Source organism: Propithecus coquereli, unplaced genomic scaffold (assembly GCF_000956105.1).
Source record: "Propithecus coquereli isolate 6110/MARCELLA unplaced genomic scaffold, Pcoq_1.0 Scaffold399, whole genome shotgun sequence".
In the NCBI taxonomy this organism is placed as follows: Eukaryota; Metazoa; Chordata; class Mammalia; order Primates; family Indriidae; genus Propithecus; species Propithecus coquereli.
The window spans coordinates 1,369,586-1,389,209 of NW_012149718.1; the positions used below are offsets into that span (position 1 = coordinate 1,369,586).

The window sequence follows — 19,624 nt, forward strand, 5'->3', positions numbered from 1 at the left end:
CCTTAAACCCTGCTACTCTACTTCCCATCCCATCCTTAAGCCTGTCCTCTCACTCTTGCTCTGAGTTGGTTGAAGCCACCACCACCTCCAGGCCCAGCCTAGCGGACCAACCCCTCCCTGGGGCAGACTTAACATTGTTTGTCGATGGCAGCTCGTCCCTGGGAGATGACGGCAGGTGCCGGGCAGCCTATGCCATTGTCTCAGCCTCTCAGGTTATAGAGGCATCTCATCCCGCCTCCCCAGGGCACCACCTCCCAAAAGGCGGAACTGATTGCTCTCACCCGAGCCTTACATCTAGCCAAAGGTAAAACTGCCAGTATCTACACCGACTCTAAATATGCTTTTATGATAGCTCACTGCCACGCTGCCATATGGGGAGAACGAGGCTTTCTCTCCACCAAGGGCTCCCCTGTTGTCAACGCCATCCCTATTTCCCGTCTCCTCGAGGCCCTTCAGCTGCCCACCCAATTGGCTGTCATACACTGCAAGGGACACCAGACGGACGGGTCCCCTGACACTAAGGGGAACAACTATGCCGATGCTGTCGCCCGCAGCCTAACATCCGCAAAACACCCTGGTCCAGTTCCTCTTCTTTTCCTTTCTATTCCTTCTATCCAGCCTCACTACACTCCAGAAGAACGTGACAGACTTCTCGCTGAAGGGGGCTCAATCACCACTGAAGGGTGGATCATACTAGACGGCAATTGGCCCTCCCTAAGGCACAAGCCCTAGAACTCATTGGCCAGGTACACTCTTCACTACACATTGGCACCAAGGGCCTCTTCCACTCCTACAGCCTCTGTTTTCACACCCTTCACTAAACTCCATTACCAAAACTGTCTGCTCAGTCCGTGACATTTTTGCTCCTGTCAATCCTCAGGGGGGCCTCAAACCGCCCGTGCCTACCCATCAAATGTGTGGACACCTCCCCGGACAAGACTGGCAAGTCGATTTCACTCATATGCCGCCCCACAAACGCTTCAAATATCTTTTAACACTGGTAGATACCTTCACGGGTTGGGGTGAAGCTTTCTCCACTGCCAACGAAACTACTGAAATCGTGGCCTCCACGCTCATCATGGAGATTATTCCTCGCTTTGGCCTTCCTTCCTCCATTCAGTCTGACAATGGCCCTGCTTTCATTTCTAAAGTTGCTCACCAGGTCTGTGAGGCGCTCGATATAGAGTGGAAACTTCATGTTCCCTACAGGCCCCAGTCCTCAGGAAAGGTTGAAAGGGCTAACAGGTTAATAAAAGACCACCTCACCAAACTCATCGTCGAGACCCGCCAATCATGGCTTGATCTCTTGCCCCTGGCTCTCACCCGGATCAGGGCAGCTCCTCGATATCCTACTTATCTGAGCCCTTTTGAACTCATGTACGGCCGGTCTTTTCTCATTAACCATCATCTTCCAGCCCAGCCCCCACCTTTGGCCTCCTATCTCCCGAATCTCTCTCTCCAAAGACAACTTCTCCGGCCCACGCGGACAGGTACCTGCCTCAGCCGCCGGAGACCGACTGATATCTCTCACACGAGTATACAACCCAGCAACTTGGTACTTCTTAAAACTCTTCACCGTAAGCCCCTTGAGCCCCGGTGGACGGGGCCCCAAACAGTCGTTTTAACAACACCTATGGCTGTAAAACTTCTGAACGACCCTACCGGTTCTTGGCGTCACATCTCACACATCAAAAGGTCCCCACCTCAAGATGCTTCCCTGTCCTACTCCTGCCACCAGGTAGGTCCCACTAAACTCCGTCTTACGTGGACTTCTGTATCTTCTGGCCCTTCCAACAGCTGCTCCTGATTCCATTTATGTCTGGAGATTTAAGGTACACGAGTCCCTCCCCTCACTCACATTCCCCTTTAAAAACCTAAACCTACAGGCCAAGCTTACGCAGATTGCGTGTGCTTTCTCACCTCCCTCACTGACCCCAACCTACAAGTTCATGGACGCTGCCTTACCAACCATACTGCGACCACAACCACCTCCTCTGCTCCGGGACAGTTCTTCTGGTGCAACGGAACACTCACCCACTGTGTCAATACATCCACTCTGGGTCCTTGTTTTCCTGTCATAGTGGTCCCTCAATTAACTCCATACGATTTTACAGATCACCTACAAAGTGCTCTAGAGACCACGTCTGCTTCGCTGGCCTCACTACAAAGACAACTAACTTCGCTGGCTCAGTTCCTCCAGCGCCGCCTACAGGAGCTATCTCGAGTGGCAGTAAACCAACTACTTCTTCATCCATGTTCCCCCCGACCAGTCACCCCTCCACCAGCCGACTCAGGCCCACAGCCCCTGACTACGTCCCCTCACTGCAGGAAGTAGTCAGAAAGAGCAGCGCCCAACATAACCCAAAGGCCAGAATGTAAGGCTGGTGGCGGGCACCCCTCCCCTCCCTAAAGAAAATAAAAGGAAGCCCACAAAACCCGCCCTAAACTGTAACAAAGAACTCTCCACTTTGCGCACCAAAACTTCGCACCAAAGAAAAACCCCCATCTCCCAACTCTAAAACCTTTATAAGCCCGCTGAAAACTTCCAGGCGGCGCGACTTCTCTGGCCCCTCTCTCTTGGGACCCGTGAACCTTGCCCGGGAGCGCTCAATAAAGCCATGTTGTTTGGCAGCAACCCCCACTCTGTCTGTCTTTCTTTCTCCTCTCTGCTACAAAAAGCTTTACACTCTGCTTGTCTTTCTTTCTCTGGCACCGCCCACCCAAAAAACCTTACACTGAAAACTTGCTTTAAGTTCAGGAACAGGCCAGGTGTGGTGGCTCACACCTATAATCCCAGCATTGTGGGAGGCGAGGCAGGAGGGTCGCTCGAGCCCAGGAGTTTGAGGCTGCAGTGAGCCGTGAGACACCACTGCACTCCAGCCTGGGTGACAGAGCCAGACTCTTGTCTCCAAAAGGAAAAAAAGATCAGGAACAAGTCAAGGATGTCCACTCCTGCCACTTCCATTCGACATACTATGAGAAGTTCCAACCAGAGTATTTAGGCATGAAAAAGATATAAAAGGCATTCAAAATGGAAAGGAAGACATAAAATTATATCTGTTTGCACATGACATGATTTCATACAGAAAACCCTAAAGATGCCCCCCCAAAACCTGTTAGAATTAATCAACGAATTCAGCAAAGTTACAGGATATATTATAAAATCAAGACAGTTTATAAAATCAAGACATAAAAATCAATGGCATTTCTACACACTAACAATGAACAACCTGAACAGGAAATTAAGAAAACAATTCTGTTTATAATAGCATCAAAAAGAGTAAAATACATAGTAGTAAATCTAATCAAGGAAGTGAAAGACTTGTATAATAAAAACTACAAAATATTGCTAAAAGAAATGAAAGAAGATAAAAACAAATGGAAATATATCCCATGTTCATGAGTTGGAAGACTTAATATTGTTAAGATGTCCATACTAACCAAAGCAATCTATAGATTCAACACCATCCCTATGAAATGAACAACGGCACTTTATGCAGAAAAATCCACCCGAAAATTTACATGACATTTCAGGGTACCCTGGACAGCCAAAACAATCTTGAAAAAGAAGAAGAAAGTTGGAGATGTCACATTTCCTGATTTCAAAACATATTACAAAGCTACAGTCATCAAAACAGTGTGGCACTGGCACAGAGACACATGGACGGCGATGGAACAGAGCAGACAGCCAGAAATAAATCCCGGCGTGTGTGGTCGAGTGATCTTCACAGGGTGACAAGACTACTCAGGGGACAGGACTCAGCGAAGACACGGAAGCTTCTCACTATAAACCATAAAAGGAGCTCTGCGGGTGAGGAAGAAAAAGCTATGAGATCCAAAAGACCGGTGGGCAAAGGACACAACCTGGGCATTCAGGGGAGGTGAACGACGAACAGTTACCATGGAACTGAGGAGACGCTCAGCATTCCTGGTGGTGAGAGGAATGCAAATTAAGACCACAAGGGACCAGCTTACAAACTGGGAGAGACTAATCCAACGCACTGGTCGTGTGCCAACTGGTGTGACAGACTGGGGTGCGACCTGGTATCACTCTGCGAAGCTGTCGTGTGTACAGCTCCTGAACATGTGCCCAAGAAACCCTAGCAAAGGTCTCCCCTGAGCTAAGTGAGGATATTCAGGGCCACATGAGAAGAGCAGGACAGGAAACCCAGGGCTCCGGCATGGAGGCAATGGCCCAGGACTACGAGGGGATCCGTGCAGAAGGCAGAAGTAGCGAACCGGCCATTTGTCAGAGCACTGGGGTCAGTTTCAAAAACATAGAGTTGAATGAAAATGTGAGAAACAGAATGGAATCTATAGATTATACCATTTCTGTAAATTAACAACATAAACACCTCAAAGTCACACTGTTGTGTATTTTTCAAGAACGCACACACACAAATACATAATGAGTTAACACATCCCAGTGGCCTCAAGCATATGATCGATCCAGCCCCCTGTACCTGAGGTTCCCGTCCAAGACCTGTTAATAACACAACACAGAAGGCTCTCACACACGTGGAAAGACGTGTGTGCACGTGTGCGCGTGGCAACGTCCACGACTTCTGGATGGGCCGTCAAGACCTTTCGCCACGGCCACCACTACGGCTCCGAACAGGGAGATCTTGTATTCCGTGTGCTTCTGTACCACTGAATGCTTTTTATCGCTGGCTCATGTTACTTCTTTTTTCTTCAAATAAACATTAGTTTTAAAAACAACAAAGAACTACTGGAACTAATACCAGCATCTGAAAAAATGAAAGGTTTTCTAAAATCTGATCTGGATACAGGCTTCTGGGAGAGAAATGTTTCAGCACAAGCTAACAAGAGAAGTGTTTGCAGAGCCCTAATTTAAGCCTGACCCACCGCCGGGCACAGCATGGCCACGTGCTCTCTGTGCTTGGGACTCAGCGTCTCAGTGACGGGTTTTACATGATTTTTAAAATGTAAATATCAGTTACCCCAAATGTTAACTGAATGGTGAACATGACCATTCCAGTTGCATCTACTAGCAATGAGGGGAAGCAAATAGTTTTAAAATATCACAGCCGGCAGCACATTAGATACACCAATTTAACCTAGAAGCCCTGCATAAACATACATGCCAGAAGCTGGACGCTTGTTTTAAAGGACAGGCAGGGCGAGAAGTCTGGCGCCCACGCGTGAAGGCCCCACCTCTATTCGCCCCCGGTGGGCCCACATGTTTAGAACCTCGGTCCTTCAGAGAACACGTGGAACACCCGAGTAGGGAATGGGGACAAAAGCCAATAGGGAAGTTGAGAAACGGAATGAACGAGTCCCACGTGCAGGGAGGTGACCGCAGGTCACACCCCCACCCGCCTTACCGCGCGATCTTGTCGCTGCAGGACATGGTGAGCAGCCTCTCCCCCTGCAGCACCCCGTCCCACGTCTGGATGCTGGCGTTGGATCGCACTGGGATCGTCCCCTCCCCAGACTCTATTTTGGTCCGAAGCTGTCCTCTTGCTTTGCGATTTGGATGCCTGTCCGCTGGCTCTAGAGAGGAAGGAGGGTAACCCACAGACAGCAAACAGCTACTCAGCTCACTGAAAAGCACATCTACCGATGCCCCGAGCATTAAAGCACAGTTTATGCATGTATATGCCTATGTTTATACCGTGTATACAAAATACACATATAATGTAAGTGTATAACATTCGGCGGGAAGGATACAAAACAAACCAAATTCACAAAAGTAGTCTCCTTGGGGGTTGGGGGAGAAGGGGTTTCCATTTTAACTGAAATGATTTATTTCTATCACTAAAAAGGGGCTGAAGCAAATAGGACAACATGCTAACACCTGCTAATTCTGAGTGATGGCTATTGGGGCATTAGTTGTATTTTTTCTCCTTGTATTTTTAAAATTGCAAAAATAAACCTAGACAGATGCAGAAATAAACCCATGAGAAGTATACTAAAACATCTGTAGTGATTATGTCTAGATTATATGAATATGGGTGATTTTAATGTTCTTACATTTTATAAATATTTAGCAATTTTCCACAGTGAGTATGTGTTGCTTTTGTAACCACGGGAAACAGCATAAACAAACATTCCTTCTATTTGAGATAAACGCTGCTCACACTTGGGAGAGGGGTGTGGGTACACATCACCGAAAGACAAAGGCGCTAACCTCGCGTGCAAGGATGAACAAAATGTGATTGCAGTGGTGCCCTGCCTTTCGTTAGTGCCTACTTGCTTCTGAAGTATCAGCCAAATGCCGTAATCACACATGTAGTGAACGATAATTCATCGGGAACATGGAGGATCAATACATCTCTGACGTAGAGACATTTATGATCCAAATTTAAATACAGATACAATTTTGATCTAATACCCTCACTCTATTTTAATTGGTTAATTAGAATTCACATTTTTCATTCATTAAAGTTTTCTAATTAAATTATTAATCGAAAAGAAAAAACTCCATGCTTTTATAGAAACTCCTATTAGATCCACACCCAAGGCCAAAATCCAAAAAAAAAAGAAAGAGAAGAGGATATTACTGTAGGTTTGTTATTTTGTCTGTTGCTACATAATGATAAATTTACTTGAGAAACTCTCAATTGCTTAAGAATGTGGTCTCATACCTTCCAGTATTGGCTCATGTGGTGAGAAGATTCTAGCATCTCCACAGGGAGAGGTGCTGATATACAGATGAAACTGGACGTTCTCCTTCAGTTTAAACCCTCCTCGCTCAGATTTCTGAAAGATGGATCTCTTTTGATCATCTTTGTTACTGAAAGGAAAAAAGTTGCGAAAGTAACATTTAAAGCTGTGCACAGTCAAAATTTAGTCTATCACAGTCACGACGATTTTCAGAGGCCAGTATTTTCAACAGGGGAAAGATAAGTTTGAACTGGAATTTCTATTTTATGTATTTACAGTAATTAATATAGCTCTCGTCCATGCAATAATGGACATGGCGTCGAAATGTGAGTAGCCTTTTCTTCTTCTCATTTATGACTTCAGAACAGAAAGGCCACATGGAAAAAACAGCTTTGTAAAGAAAACCAGTTTAGGTACATGGTTAGCTCTTTCTAGAAACAGTGACTCGCATAAAAGTGACCGTCTTTCTCAGGTAGTTTGGAAGTTCTGTTTATATTCGCACTGCATAAAACAAAATCACGTGGTCTGCAACGAACACTTAAAATTGATGGCCATGTATGTCCATATGTGTGTATCCGTGTGTGTGTGATAATGTAGTCAAGGCTATTTCATAGCTCGAGCATTATGGAAAAATGGGATTCAGTCTTACTGATAAAGTTATTATTTTGAGAATTTTTCAGTGATTACGGAAACAATGAAAAGTTTTGTAATGTTTTGCATTATAATAAGAAAAAAAAATTTTAATAATAGCTTCCTTTACTTTCTTACTAAACTTACTTTAAGTAAAGCTCAAGTTGCGTGTAAAGAAATCTGAGCAAGGATCTGCGAGATATGATTTCTGCATGGCAGTCGTTTAGAGCAAGGCCATGGTCACTCATGTATTCGCCGTTAATGCACTTCGTTCCTGTAGAAACACTGATCACCTTGGCATCTTTAACGTCGCTGCCTGACAAACAAAGAGAAATTATTTTCACTAAGTCACAGCAACGCCCGCCGCCTGTGCCCCTGGGGCTGGCATGTTCTCGCGGTGACTCGCTCTCCCGGCTCCGCGGACTTTGCGAGCTCATCTTCGGACGTATCCTCACCACCTCACTCCCAACTGGGCGGAGTTACGCACTGCAGATAACCTTTTACTGAGGACACGTGTGACATTTCTGGGAAGCTAACCTTCCCCACTATTTAGGGTGCAGATTCTAAACTCGTTTCCTCTGGAATGCAACAAGGCCTTTTCTGGCACAGTCACCATCGGCACAGGCAGGAAACACTATGTAAAGGCAGACTACCTGGTCTGGCAATTAACCTTGACATCAAATACCAAAGCGCTAAAGGGGCTGGAAGGGTCGGCCCAACGGCACCAGAGGAACGGGAGGGAAAGCAGAACGAAGTGGCCACGTCTTCCTTAGTAATCTGTCCCGCGTCGCTGCACTGGGAGTGAGATGTGAGCAGTGGGGAACTTCCACACCGGGCCACTCCGCGCTGACTTGCGGGGCAGACCACGGGCAGAGACACGCTGCAGGCTGTCAACGGCACCCAAGAGTCGGCTGGCGCTCACCACAGCTAAATGAACGGTGTGCACGCCAAGTGACAGCTCGCTCCAGGGACGCAGGGACATCAGGAAAATTGTCCCTGTTGCCCTCCCGTGACGTCCTCTGAGGTACATGCTACTACTGTCTCCACGTTACGGATGCGTAAACTGAGGCAGGGGGGGCTCCCGACCTGCCAGGGCCACTCAGCTGGCAAGAGCACCTGAGCCCGCGTCGGGGCCGGCCCGCACACCGGGTGCTCGCTACGCAGTGCTGGCTCCAGATGGGAATCGTGGCCTTGAGCAGATGGTCTCGAGTGAAACACACGCGAAAATGCGCAATGCTCCCAGAAGGGGGTCTGCCTCTTCTAAGGTGGTTTTTAGGTTGGGCAAAAGAACTCGGCCAGCTCACCCGCTCACGCGGCCCAAGGAGGCACAGAACCTGACTTAGAGAACCGACTCGGTGGGTGAGGGGTCCCGAGTGCAGCGCTGTAAAGGACGGCAGTGGAGAGAGCTGGGGGGTGGGGGAAATACAGCCACAAACAGAGCCGAGGGTACCTCCTCCACCCCGCACGCTCCCGCGTGCGTCAGAGCGAGCACGGCCGGCACGGCAGCGATGGCCGCTAAAACGGCAGCTGTGCTTCTAGGGCACCACGTGGCTGGTCCAGGCCAAGGGTCATGGACTCGTGCCCTTTCCACAAACTGACAGGTGTGCTGCCTCAGGTGGAGGGACAACGTGGTCACCCATGTGGAGAACTGGGGATTCCTCCCCGGCTGGCAGGTGTGGACAGATAAACCGTTCCCAGCTTCCTCCCTGTGCGGCCGCAGGGCCGGCTTCCTGCACCCGGCCGTCCAGGCTGAGCGGACCCGGGAGCGGAGAGGCCCCGCGTGACAGGCGGCCCCCGCCCCAGGGCGCAGGCGCGGCCACGGACGTGGTTTCCTTTCCCCAGGAGCTACCCACTGAGATGCAGTAAGTGCTCTCACTCCCGGGGTGTGGGAAGGGGTTCCGGGATTCCTTCTGCTGCTGGGACTTCTAGCCAAATTTAATAGGGCTTCTTCTGCCTAAACTGTGCTTTTTTCCAGGGATTTTCTCTCTTGTATGAGCTTCCTCCCTCCCCCGTAACAGCCACTCAGAAACTTCTCCGGCAGCGTCAAGAGTTAGGTGATAAATCGGATACAGCCCAGTTTCAATCAAGCAGGAATCAGTGAGTCCCCTGCCGTTTTCTGGAGCAGATCGAGGCTCCCACGCGACAGAGATGACAGGAATCACATATTAACACAGTACGCTTTCTCTGAATGAAACAGACTTAGGTTAAAAAGCTGAACATTTAGGGGAAGAAAAGGTTTGTAAGTGAAGTTCTCACATTTGCATATGGCCGACATTCTGAAGAAAAAGAAGGAAAACCACCTCCTGTTGGTGTGTCGGAGCCGTTCTCACGGATGGGGAGCGTGTCGCATTTGGTAAACACAGACGCGCGCGCGGGTGACACGCAACACCAACATGCTCACCTGTCGTCATGACGACTCCAGCGAGCACTTTTCTGCGAGCGTGAGGGGAGGAGAAGTTGTCGGTCAGGTCACCAAACTTACCCAGGACCAGGCGGGAGACGGCGTCCGCTAGCACCTGCGTGGGGAGCAGAGACGCGAGGGTTAGGGACCCACTGGCACCTGGGGGGGCTGATCCCTCTGACTGTCACCACACGCCCCTCCACACGGTGACACTCACAAACTGCTTCTGATCTGGGAAACCACACAGGTAAATCTGTCAAACAAGTGTGTGTATGCGTGTGCGTGTGCATGTCTGTGCGTGTGAGTGTCTGTGTGCGCGCACATGCATGTCTCTGCGCGTGCGCGTCTCTGTGCGTGCACGCACGCGCGCATACGTACGTGCGTACATGCGCATGCGCATGCGTGTGTGTGTGCGTGCGTGTGCGCGTGTGCGTGTGCGCACGCACGCATCCTCCAAAACACTCCCTATGAACTGATGCCCAAGGGTCACAAGGCTGTGGCTGGGGGCCTGCAACGTGCCCTCGCGGGAGCCGGCACCCACAAAGCGTGAGGCCCACACACACGTCGTCCCTCTGATTCTCACAGCACCAGCCCTGTCCCCAGGAGGAAACCGAGGCACAGGGTGAGAGAGCCTGCCCAGGGCCGCCCACCCGCACACTGTGCCTACTGGTGCTGCCCTCCGGCGCTTCTCTCACTGACACTTCCTGAGTACAGGGCTTTCGGGGCTTGGAGGGCCCTCTTTCACCCTCTCCCACACCCACACGTGGCGCGGCTCAGAGGCTGCACGAGGCCGGGGCACATACCAAGCAACACGCAAGATCGCGGGCAAAAGGGGCAGCTTGAAGGCACGATCAGATGAAAGAACCGCCAGGCTGTGCCCAGCACCTCCCTCTCCGAGGCACCAGTTAGAGACGTTCCCGTTATTTCAACCTCTATTGACAACGTCTCCCGGCTCAGCTCCTTGTCCCAGAACGCAGCAGCGACTGAGCTTGTCAGAGCACTTCCTGCTCAGACTGAACGACCCTATAACGCACCCGAGGCCGACGCTTCGAGGGCAGGTGTTAGTGCGATGTCTGGAACACCTGCCCTGGAGCACCATCAGATCGCACAGCCCAAGCGCCCTTCTCGGAGCTCATGTGCTAGATTTTGGACGTGCTCTTGTTTTCACGGCTCGCTGGATATAATGACAAACAGTGTCTGCTGAGAGGTGTGTGTTAAGAGCCAGTTTCGACCCACGTCCCACCGATCTTACACTTGTCTGGACAACCCATGGCCACCAGGCCAAACTACTGCCCCCAGGTTGGCCCTTAACAAAATTCTTCCCGAATTGAAAAGTCATTCATCCTAAGTGATGACTTATGGGGAAAACACAGCTGCCAGGACGTCTCCTCCTGTCACTGCAGCAAAGACCAGGGAGCCCAGAGGACAGCGCTCAGGAAAGAACACGCTGGAGCGGACGAAGATAGCCCGCACAGCGCCTGCGCACAGAACGCGGGACATGCAGACACCACAGTGGCCGGGGGCCCAGAGGTAAAGGACGATGCGTTCGAATTCACAAGAAAACGTGGCGAGAGAGGTGAAGGACAAGCCGGAGGAAACAAAGTTGCTGCTACGTATAAAGTTAGGCACGTCTCCAGATTTTCAGAGAAAGGTGAAAAAGTTTGACCAGAGAGTTCGGGGAGACCCCGAGCAGAGGTGCGGCGCTCGCGCTGACACCCGCTAGGTGCAGGCATCTGCGGCACACGGGCCGTTCCCAAACGCCCTCGAAGGGACACAGTCTCATTCGTGTGGTGAATGAAGCGACTCTCCTCTCAGTTTCAGGGTGGACAAAACAACAACAAAAACAACTTGCTCTTACAGCCAAGCCCGTGCACACAGTCCCAGGCAAGCGCTGCTTCCCTGTGACAACACACGGGGACGTGGACAGCCCTTCCCCCGCGCTGGGCTCACTGGGACAGAGGACACGGCAGTCGTCACATGGTCAGTGTGTCTGTTTTTTAGGTCCCCGCATGCCACTACGAATATGAAGGCAAAAAATCTTAGGCCAGGGATGTCTAAGTCCTGCGAGGGTCACTCTAGGAAAACAGGTGGGGTTTTCCACCTTCGCTGGAGTGTACAGCTTGAAATTTCCAATCGAAAGACAATGGAACCCAGCAAGAAGGCCATAAGGACCGATTCTGGGAAGGCCACCCACGTCCTCCAGGAGACACGTGGTCACACTCCTGAGCTACCTGGGGGCTCCAAAGACACAGGGGCCGCGGGGGCCACTGCGGCGGGGACTGGGGGAATCTCAGCTCCACTCCCCAGGAGCCCCAGCAGTTCTAGACTAACCCAGAGCGAGGTGGTGGCAGGTGGGCTGAGACGGCCCCTGCCCACCCACACCCCCACAGGATGGAGCCCAGCAGGTGCCCCCCAGGAGCTTGGGGCCTGCTCCCCCCTGCGTCTGGGAAGGCACAGGGCCAAGCCCTCTTGGCGGTGCTGACACCGCGCAGCCCCTGGCATCTGGAATCACAACGTCTGATGCGATTTCGGTGGTCTTGTTTGCCACTCTGTCAACATTAAGAGAAGACAAGTCACATCAGACAATATTTTGAACTTGGGCTGAAATATTTTAGCAAATAGTAACCCTGAAAATGAGAAATCACATGGGATCTAGTGCCACGGGTTTGTAACATGCTAAATGGACTAAGAATTCTCATGAACAACGTTAACACGAGGTTTCAAGGGAAGCAAGTACCTGCTTCATCAGAAAGGTCAGCAAAATACTTTGACTACATTGCTTTATACTGGTGTTGTATTTGGTTGCTTTAGGCAAAATAAAATAAATCTCTTTTAAAACTGAGCACTGCTGGTCGTCCCAGACTACAGCTGCATAGAGGTTATTCTAACCGTGTCCACAGGCAAGGGAGGAACTATCACGGCACCCCCTGGGTGCTTCCGAGAGAACACAAGCCACCCTGTCAATCCATGTGGAGTCCCTCATTCATTCTGGTCACATGTAGTATACGGGTTATCTTCAAAGTGAATAATATTTTGACACAAAGGAATAAATAAAGAAGATGGTCAAGGAATGATTTTTACAATAGACCAGCAGAAGATGGAATTCCAAGAAAAGAAGCAAAGCTAATCAGAGAGCTCTAGGACTTAAGAGATGAGAACGAAATGCTATTTTCTTTTCTTCTTCCACAGAAGCCATTATGAGCCCACCCTGACACTTTCCCTTTCTTCACCCTTATTTTACTGGGCGGGGCAAGACCAAACTTAAGAGTGGCTGCCCACCTCCAGCCCGGGTGGGGAGCCCACGTGAATCCCACACAGGAAATTCAAAGTGCAGAGACTCCCAGGCACCTGGCAGGTGCTGGAACACTTACTGAGGGGCCCCTCCCCCCACCCGCCCGCCCGCTGGTTCCTGCTCGCTGCTGGTTGGCTCGTACTCTGCTTAGCCGGGCTGCGGCCTAGGAACACAGCCACCAGCCAGTCAGGTTGGAGCCAAGGGGCCCGCCCACCACCCCGACCCAAATGGGAGCCGGTCCCAGTGAGGCCTCTGCCTGGGGCTCGCCCTCCTGCCCCGATAGGGGCTTGCTACGGGATGGCGTCGCTGCGGCAGGGCTGCCGGGGGAGGGAACCGCAGACTGTGGTGTCAACACTACCTGGTGCGTGGGGCCTCGGCTGCCTGTCCCGCCCCCGCGCCCGCCCTGCACCGCGAGGGCCCTGGCATGCACCGGAGGCTGCAAGAGCTTCTTGGCGACCACGTGGCCCTGGCAGCCAGACTTACCTGTATCTGCTCCTGGTGAGGACAGAGTGACATTAAGGTGAAAGTCGACAGTGACAATGACAATCGAGCGCTGCATAAAGCACCACCAAGAGCAACGCCACATGCCGTGGCAGCCGTGCATTTTCCTCACCTGTGGCAAGTGCAACTGCAGACCCTCACTGGGGATGGGCTGGCGGGACGGCGTTTGGTCCAAGTGCAAATTAAAAACGGTGGCCAGGGCAGACTGCGCGGCCCGGGCCTTGGCAAGCTTCTTGTTCCTCCCCGAGCCCTCAAAGAACTGCCCGTCCACAACCACGGACATGACGAAGCTCTTGGCGTGGCTCTCCCCGCTTTCGGAGAGGAAGTCGTACTTCAGTCCCGGGCGCAGCTCGTTCAAGATCATCACCGGGTTCTTCCCGCTGGGGGGCGGGAACGGCGGCGGGACGGGGAGCGGAGGCTGGGCGAGGTTGGCAGGCACCGGGGAAGCCGACAAGCTGAGGTCCCCGCTGGAGCTGAAGGAGTCGTCCCCGTTGGAGCCCACGTAAAAGGGCGGCTCCGACTTGTCCGGAGTCTCGAAGCCGTTGAAGAGCGTGTCGGGGAAGTCGGCCTGGTCGGACGTGAAGTCCGTGTTGACAGACAGGGTTCTCCCCATGGCCAGGTGGGCTTCGGACGCATTGGGAAACTGCACAAACGACCTCAAGGCCTTCTCGGCGGCGTGGAGTTTTGCCTTTTTCTTTGTGGGGCCGGAGCCCTCAAAGACCTGCCCGTTCACTTCCACAGACATGACGAACAGGGGCGCGTGCACGGGCCCGGTCTGGGACAGCAGCGTGTACTGCAGGCCCGGCTTGATCTCGTTCAGCTGCATCAGGGCGTTCTTGGGGAGGACGGGCCCCGGGGTTCTCCTCCGTTTCTTCAGGCGGTACTTGGAGTGGCCGTTGTTGCCCTCCTCCAGGGGCCGCTTCCTGCTGGTGCCACCGCCGCCCCCATTGGAGAGCTGCGCGCCCTCGCCAGGCCCCGGTGCGCTGCCGTCCTTGGGGGGCACGTTGTCCAGATTACGGTTTTCCTTAACGTCAGTGCTGCTGGAACCTGCGGTGCCCAGAAAGAGTAACTTACAACGCCTTCGTTGCAGGACCTTGTAAATGCAAAATTTATAGATTCCTTTATCTCTCTTTGTAACTGGTCAAGTGATGTGTGCTTTACGTTTTATTCCTGACGTAAGCATGAGGAGCTATGCATTTAGCCAGAGAACTATCGCCTCAGCTGAAACGAGTGCTTCGACATCGTACTTATTAATGGCCGACACCGTTTCTGTTAGTGTCACCAACGGCTTCTGCATTAAAAGGTGAAATCTTTAAATGATTTTTTTCTACTGAGAATATTCTTAAGCACCCAGAGATGCTCTTTCAAGCTTGTCAAAATGTGGGATAAGTTAATCCAGAAAGACCTTACATTAATAAGTGTAACAAAATGATAATTTAATATTAGAATATAGACAAATATACATTTTATTTTAGCACTTTCCTCCTTTTCATTGTCATTTACCATCATACTACCTACAGGTTTTAAACTGCAGCATCTCTCAGAAGAGGAAACACAATTTAAAAACATGCATTCATAAGTTAATTCGATTTTCAGGTTTCAAATATTCAATAAAAATATGCAAGTATTCTATTTAGTTTATGAATCAATCTTAGGAAACTGCTCATGTAATTGTAAAAAGCATTATGGCTTTTTAGAAATTATTCTTGGGGGATATGGCTTTATTTCTAGTACTCATTTACATTTTTCATTATATATGGGGATTGATTAAATCTGAATCCTTAATACATTCCGCAATAGGAAAAGTATGTAAGAACAAGACATAGAGTCGAAGCTGCTGGCAAGCTACGACATCTTCACTTCGTAAATACACTGTCTGGCAATTTTGTCTTTTTAAAAAACAATTATTTGATGAGTTTTCAGAATAATTTGTTTATCCTACTTTTTAAAGGTAGTTTAGACTTAAAATTAATAAATAAAGATAATTTTAGAATTCTAAAAGTGAATAGCAAAATAAACATGATTTTGATTTTAAAAAGGGGAATAAAAAAGTGTTCACTCCTCCCTCTAAGTTCATCAGGCTTTTTAAAAAAGGTGAGAAGAAATAATTCCTCTTTATCGCGGTTAGCTTCTCAGGCCGCCTGTTGCAGGCGCCCAGGAGTAGCAATCACAGGGCTGCGCAAGGCTGTTGCTGTGGATGCATTTAAAGAACTCTACCACTGGCTTCAGAAAATCCACAATAAATCATTTAAGTAACCAAAATATTTTTAAGGCTGTAAACCAATTTACAAGTGCCCCAGTATGGGGGCTTTCGGGTCTGTTCGTACTACATAATGTAAAAGCAGATTCCCACTGTGTTACGCAAACTGAAAAGACTGAGAATACTCATTGGCTCCACCTTGGGAAGGTTTAACGTAGCAAAGCCCAGCCACGGGCTGCCAATCTGCGCAGACAGCGATCTCTAACTCCAGGGCTCTGGCTCAGCTGGGACTGTGAAGATAACCTGGTTTGGACACAGCCCCCGGGAAAACTGAGGCTGAGCGGCGGCAGAGGTCAGGGGTCTGCAAACTTCCTCTGCCGGTGCCGTGTCTCCAAAACGCCCTCACACACCACTTCCCCCAGTTGGCAAAGCTGACGGAATGGACACTAAATTTTCATTTACAACATCCTCCAGCAAAAGCTCGGTAGGTTACTCCTTTCGGTGCTCAAAGGGAACAAAAGGTTAAAAAAAGCAGAGCCAAGATGGAATTCAGAGGTTAATAAATTGAGCAAGAACATCACATACTAGATCATTGCTTACATTTGTTGTCAAACAATTATCAAGATAGGAAATCAGATCATTATAAATGTATTCTGACATGCATTTAATCAAATATTTATAACCTCTGAAACAACCACATGCTTTCAGAAATAAAAATAATCAGTATCAGACTGACAAGTAATCTTGACATTGTAAGAAACATTACTTTCCACAAACACAGATTATGTACGTTCTAAATTCTCATTCACTTTAGAGGCGCTGGGTTCTGCTCACGCCGTCTATTAACAATGCTACTATATAAAGGAAAATGAAATATTAAAATTAGAGAAAGACATCCCACAATCTCAAATCCTCTTAAACATATGCATTCTGTTCATAGATCATGCTGCTACATTTCATAAATGTGAATATTAATCACGCTAGAACATACAGGACTGGCGTGTCAAAGTTCTGGCGCTTGAACCAGCAGCTTCTCTTTCCAGGAAAATTATGCTGGAGGGTTCTTTAACACGTCGTTATCACAGGATCAGTTTAGGGCTCATTATATAAATCTACACAACATAACGTTTCTGCCTACACGGGAGGACTGCGGCCACGGACTGCAGTCCACAGTCACAGAAGAGGCCCTGGACACCAGCACACACTGCTCAGGTGGAATACCTGGGGACACCTGCATATACTGTTCGGGTGGAACAGTTGGAGACACCTGCACATACTGTTCGGGTGGAACACCTGGGGATACCTGCACACGCTGCTCGGGTGGAACACCTGGGGACACCTGCATATACTGTTCAGGTGGAACACCTGGGGACACCTGCACACGCTGCTCGGGTGGAACACCTGGGGACATCTGCAAATACTGTTCAGGTGGAACACCTGGGGACACCTGCACACACTGTTGCACACGCTGTTCGGGTGGAACACCTGCACACGCTGTTCGGGTGGGACACCTGCACACGCTGTTCGGGTGGAACACCTGGGGACACCTGCACACATTCTTCAGGTGGAAAATTAAATGGGCCAAGTGAAGGTCACATTTTCTAAAATGAGGAGCGTGAGCATAATCTCCCTCTTAAAAACTGTGGCAAAAATGGAAATGGTGAGAGGAACTGCCCCGTGAAACATGAGGCTGGATTTTAAAAAGATCTCAAGAGCAGGACTGATGAGAAAACCGCCAGCAGCAGCCAGGGAAAGCACACACTTGCTGCAGCTGCCGACCCTCACACCCGCCACGGCTGACTGCAGCTGCAGGGAGCGTTTGCTGTGCAGGTCACAGAACAGAGGCCCAGCCCAAGCCACAGCGCCCGCAGCAAACTCATGGAGCAGCGATACAACGTAGGGACATTTCCCCGGGCCACAGTTTGATTTATGTGGTGGACGAGAGCCTTTCCAAGACCTCAGGTGATTAGTTGTGTGTGAAGTCACAGAGAAATGCGCTGAGCTAAGTTGTAACGATCAATAATCACTCCCAGTGTCATTTAGAGCTGCATGTTCTTCCTTGAGACAAGTAAGAATATAAATACACACACGTATTAGTTAGAAAAGTGATGTCTTCCTTGTAACTTCCCCACTAAACTCTCCCAGCTGCTGTGGAAGCACTGAAACCTTATTCAGACGTACTGCCATCTGGGATTAAAGATAAAAAAGAAGAGACAGGTGTGTTCCCTGAACTTTCAATGGAGAACGAGGCTGAGAGACACCCCGAGGCTCTCCAACCCCTCGGCCCCAAAGAGGACAGTATGGAAAGGAGAAAGGCCCCACGTGAGTTCTGCTTACGCCAGCCCCAAGACTCGTTAATATCGTTGGAAACTTAAGCTTAACAGACACATGAACCCCTTCCCTCAAAGTGCAGAGACTCGACTGTATTTGAAGGGAAATATTTCTACACGATTATTCCAGATGCCTGGGTATTTGAATCAATCTCAAAGGTTATCTTCGGTTTGCCTGGATGACAATTCAGAGCATTACTCTGAGAACCAGCCATGACACGATTTCACATGACCACGCAGCTGCATGAGACATGCGCCCAGAGACAACAAGCGACAGCCCCATGATGATAAGGAGGAATGGAAAACCTAGGCACATGGCTGTCGGGAAATGCCCACAGTGGACACTGACACTACTGCGGGGAGCTAAAATCATGACACCATCAGTAAGCACACATCACAGGAAAAACCACCCATTTGCCTAAATCAGTCTCATTAATAAACTTACAAAACACGAAAATTTTAACAGAAGATTAGCTATTTGATACTACGTGATAGGCCTAGATCTTACTCATGTTTTCTTCATCTTCTAAATCCATGGCAAAAGACTTTTGAGGGTTTCTTGACTGGCGGAGACTGTTTCTGTCTGAAAGACAGCAAGAAAATAGCATTTAGTGTTCCCAGGATATGGGCAATATGAGGTAAGTCTACTCTGGGGGAACGATTACAACATTATTACAGATCAAAGGAGAAAATCATGAAATAAGAACTTAGGTCTTGGCCGGGCGTGGTGGTTCACGCCTGCAATCCCAGCACTCCGGGAGGCCAAGGCGGGAGGATCGCTTGAGCTCAGGAGTTTGAGACCAGCCTGAGCAAGAGCCAGACCCCATCTCTACTAAAAATAGAAAAATTAGCTGGGTGTAGTGGCGCCTGTAGTCCCAGGTCCTCGGGAGGCTGAGACGGGAGGATCGCTTGAGCCCAGGAGTTGAGGTTGCTGTGAGCTATGATGACACCACTGCACGGCAGCCTGGGCAACAGAGCGAGATTCTGTCTGGAAAAAAAAAAAGGAATTTAGGTCTTGTTAGAGAAGTTAGGTCTGCCATTTGGGACAGAACACTCCTTTCTGGCAGGTTCCGGAGCAGCAAAGAACTCCTGATGGGGACTCTCCCGTGCAAGGGATGATGAGGTGGACAGGGCCACAGCAAGGAAGGTCTCAGACCGTGCCCAGAGCCCTCAGGCTACTCTGAGGAGAGTGGGCTTGATTCTGGGGAATGGAGGGCCACAAAGAGCTCTGACCAGGAACAAAGGTGGTGTTTACATCTTAGAAAGATCTCTCCTGCAGGATGATTTGGAGACGCAACACACCCTGACAGACAAGGACAGAACTCAAATGGGGCTCTCATCTGCCTGCCTTCTGATCTTGGTTCTGGGCAGACTCTTGGTTTGGGTTATAAAATAAAGCCACGCACCAAGAACCAGCACCCTCCGCATTTCACTTAACTACTTCTCTGTCATCTTGAAAGCATCTCGTATAGATGAGACTAAAATGCATACAGTTGTTAAATTTAATCTAATTTCTCAGCCATGTATAACATGTTATTTGTTGGCAAGAGAAACCATGGGAAATCCTCAAAGAATAATTATTCCAATTTCTAATTATTAACAAATTTGAGTTTCTTCTTCCTAAATATTTTGGATATACTTTC

The 19,624-nt window shown here is 49.6% G+C and overlaps 1 protein-coding gene across 1 annotated transcript in view; it reads right to left on the minus strand.

Annotated features, from left to right (window-relative positions):
• Positions 1-19,624, minus strand: part of ADARB1 (adenosine deaminase, RNA-specific, B1) — a 97,654-nt gene that overhangs the window by 37,662 nt on the left and 40,368 nt on the right. The window contains exons 2-7 of the mRNA XM_012652681.1: positions 18,490-18,564; positions 13,564-14,498; positions 9,659-9,773; positions 7,405-7,573; positions 6,609-6,757; positions 5,346-5,514 (exon numbers count right to left, since the gene is read on the minus strand). Of these exons, the coding sequence (XP_012508135.1) occupies positions 5,346-5,514; positions 6,609-6,757; positions 7,405-7,573; positions 9,659-9,773; positions 13,564-14,498; positions 18,490-18,564 (1,612 nt within the window). The remainder of the gene's footprint in view (positions 1-5,345; positions 5,515-6,608; positions 6,758-7,404; positions 7,574-9,658; positions 9,774-13,563; positions 14,499-18,489; positions 18,565-19,624) is intronic.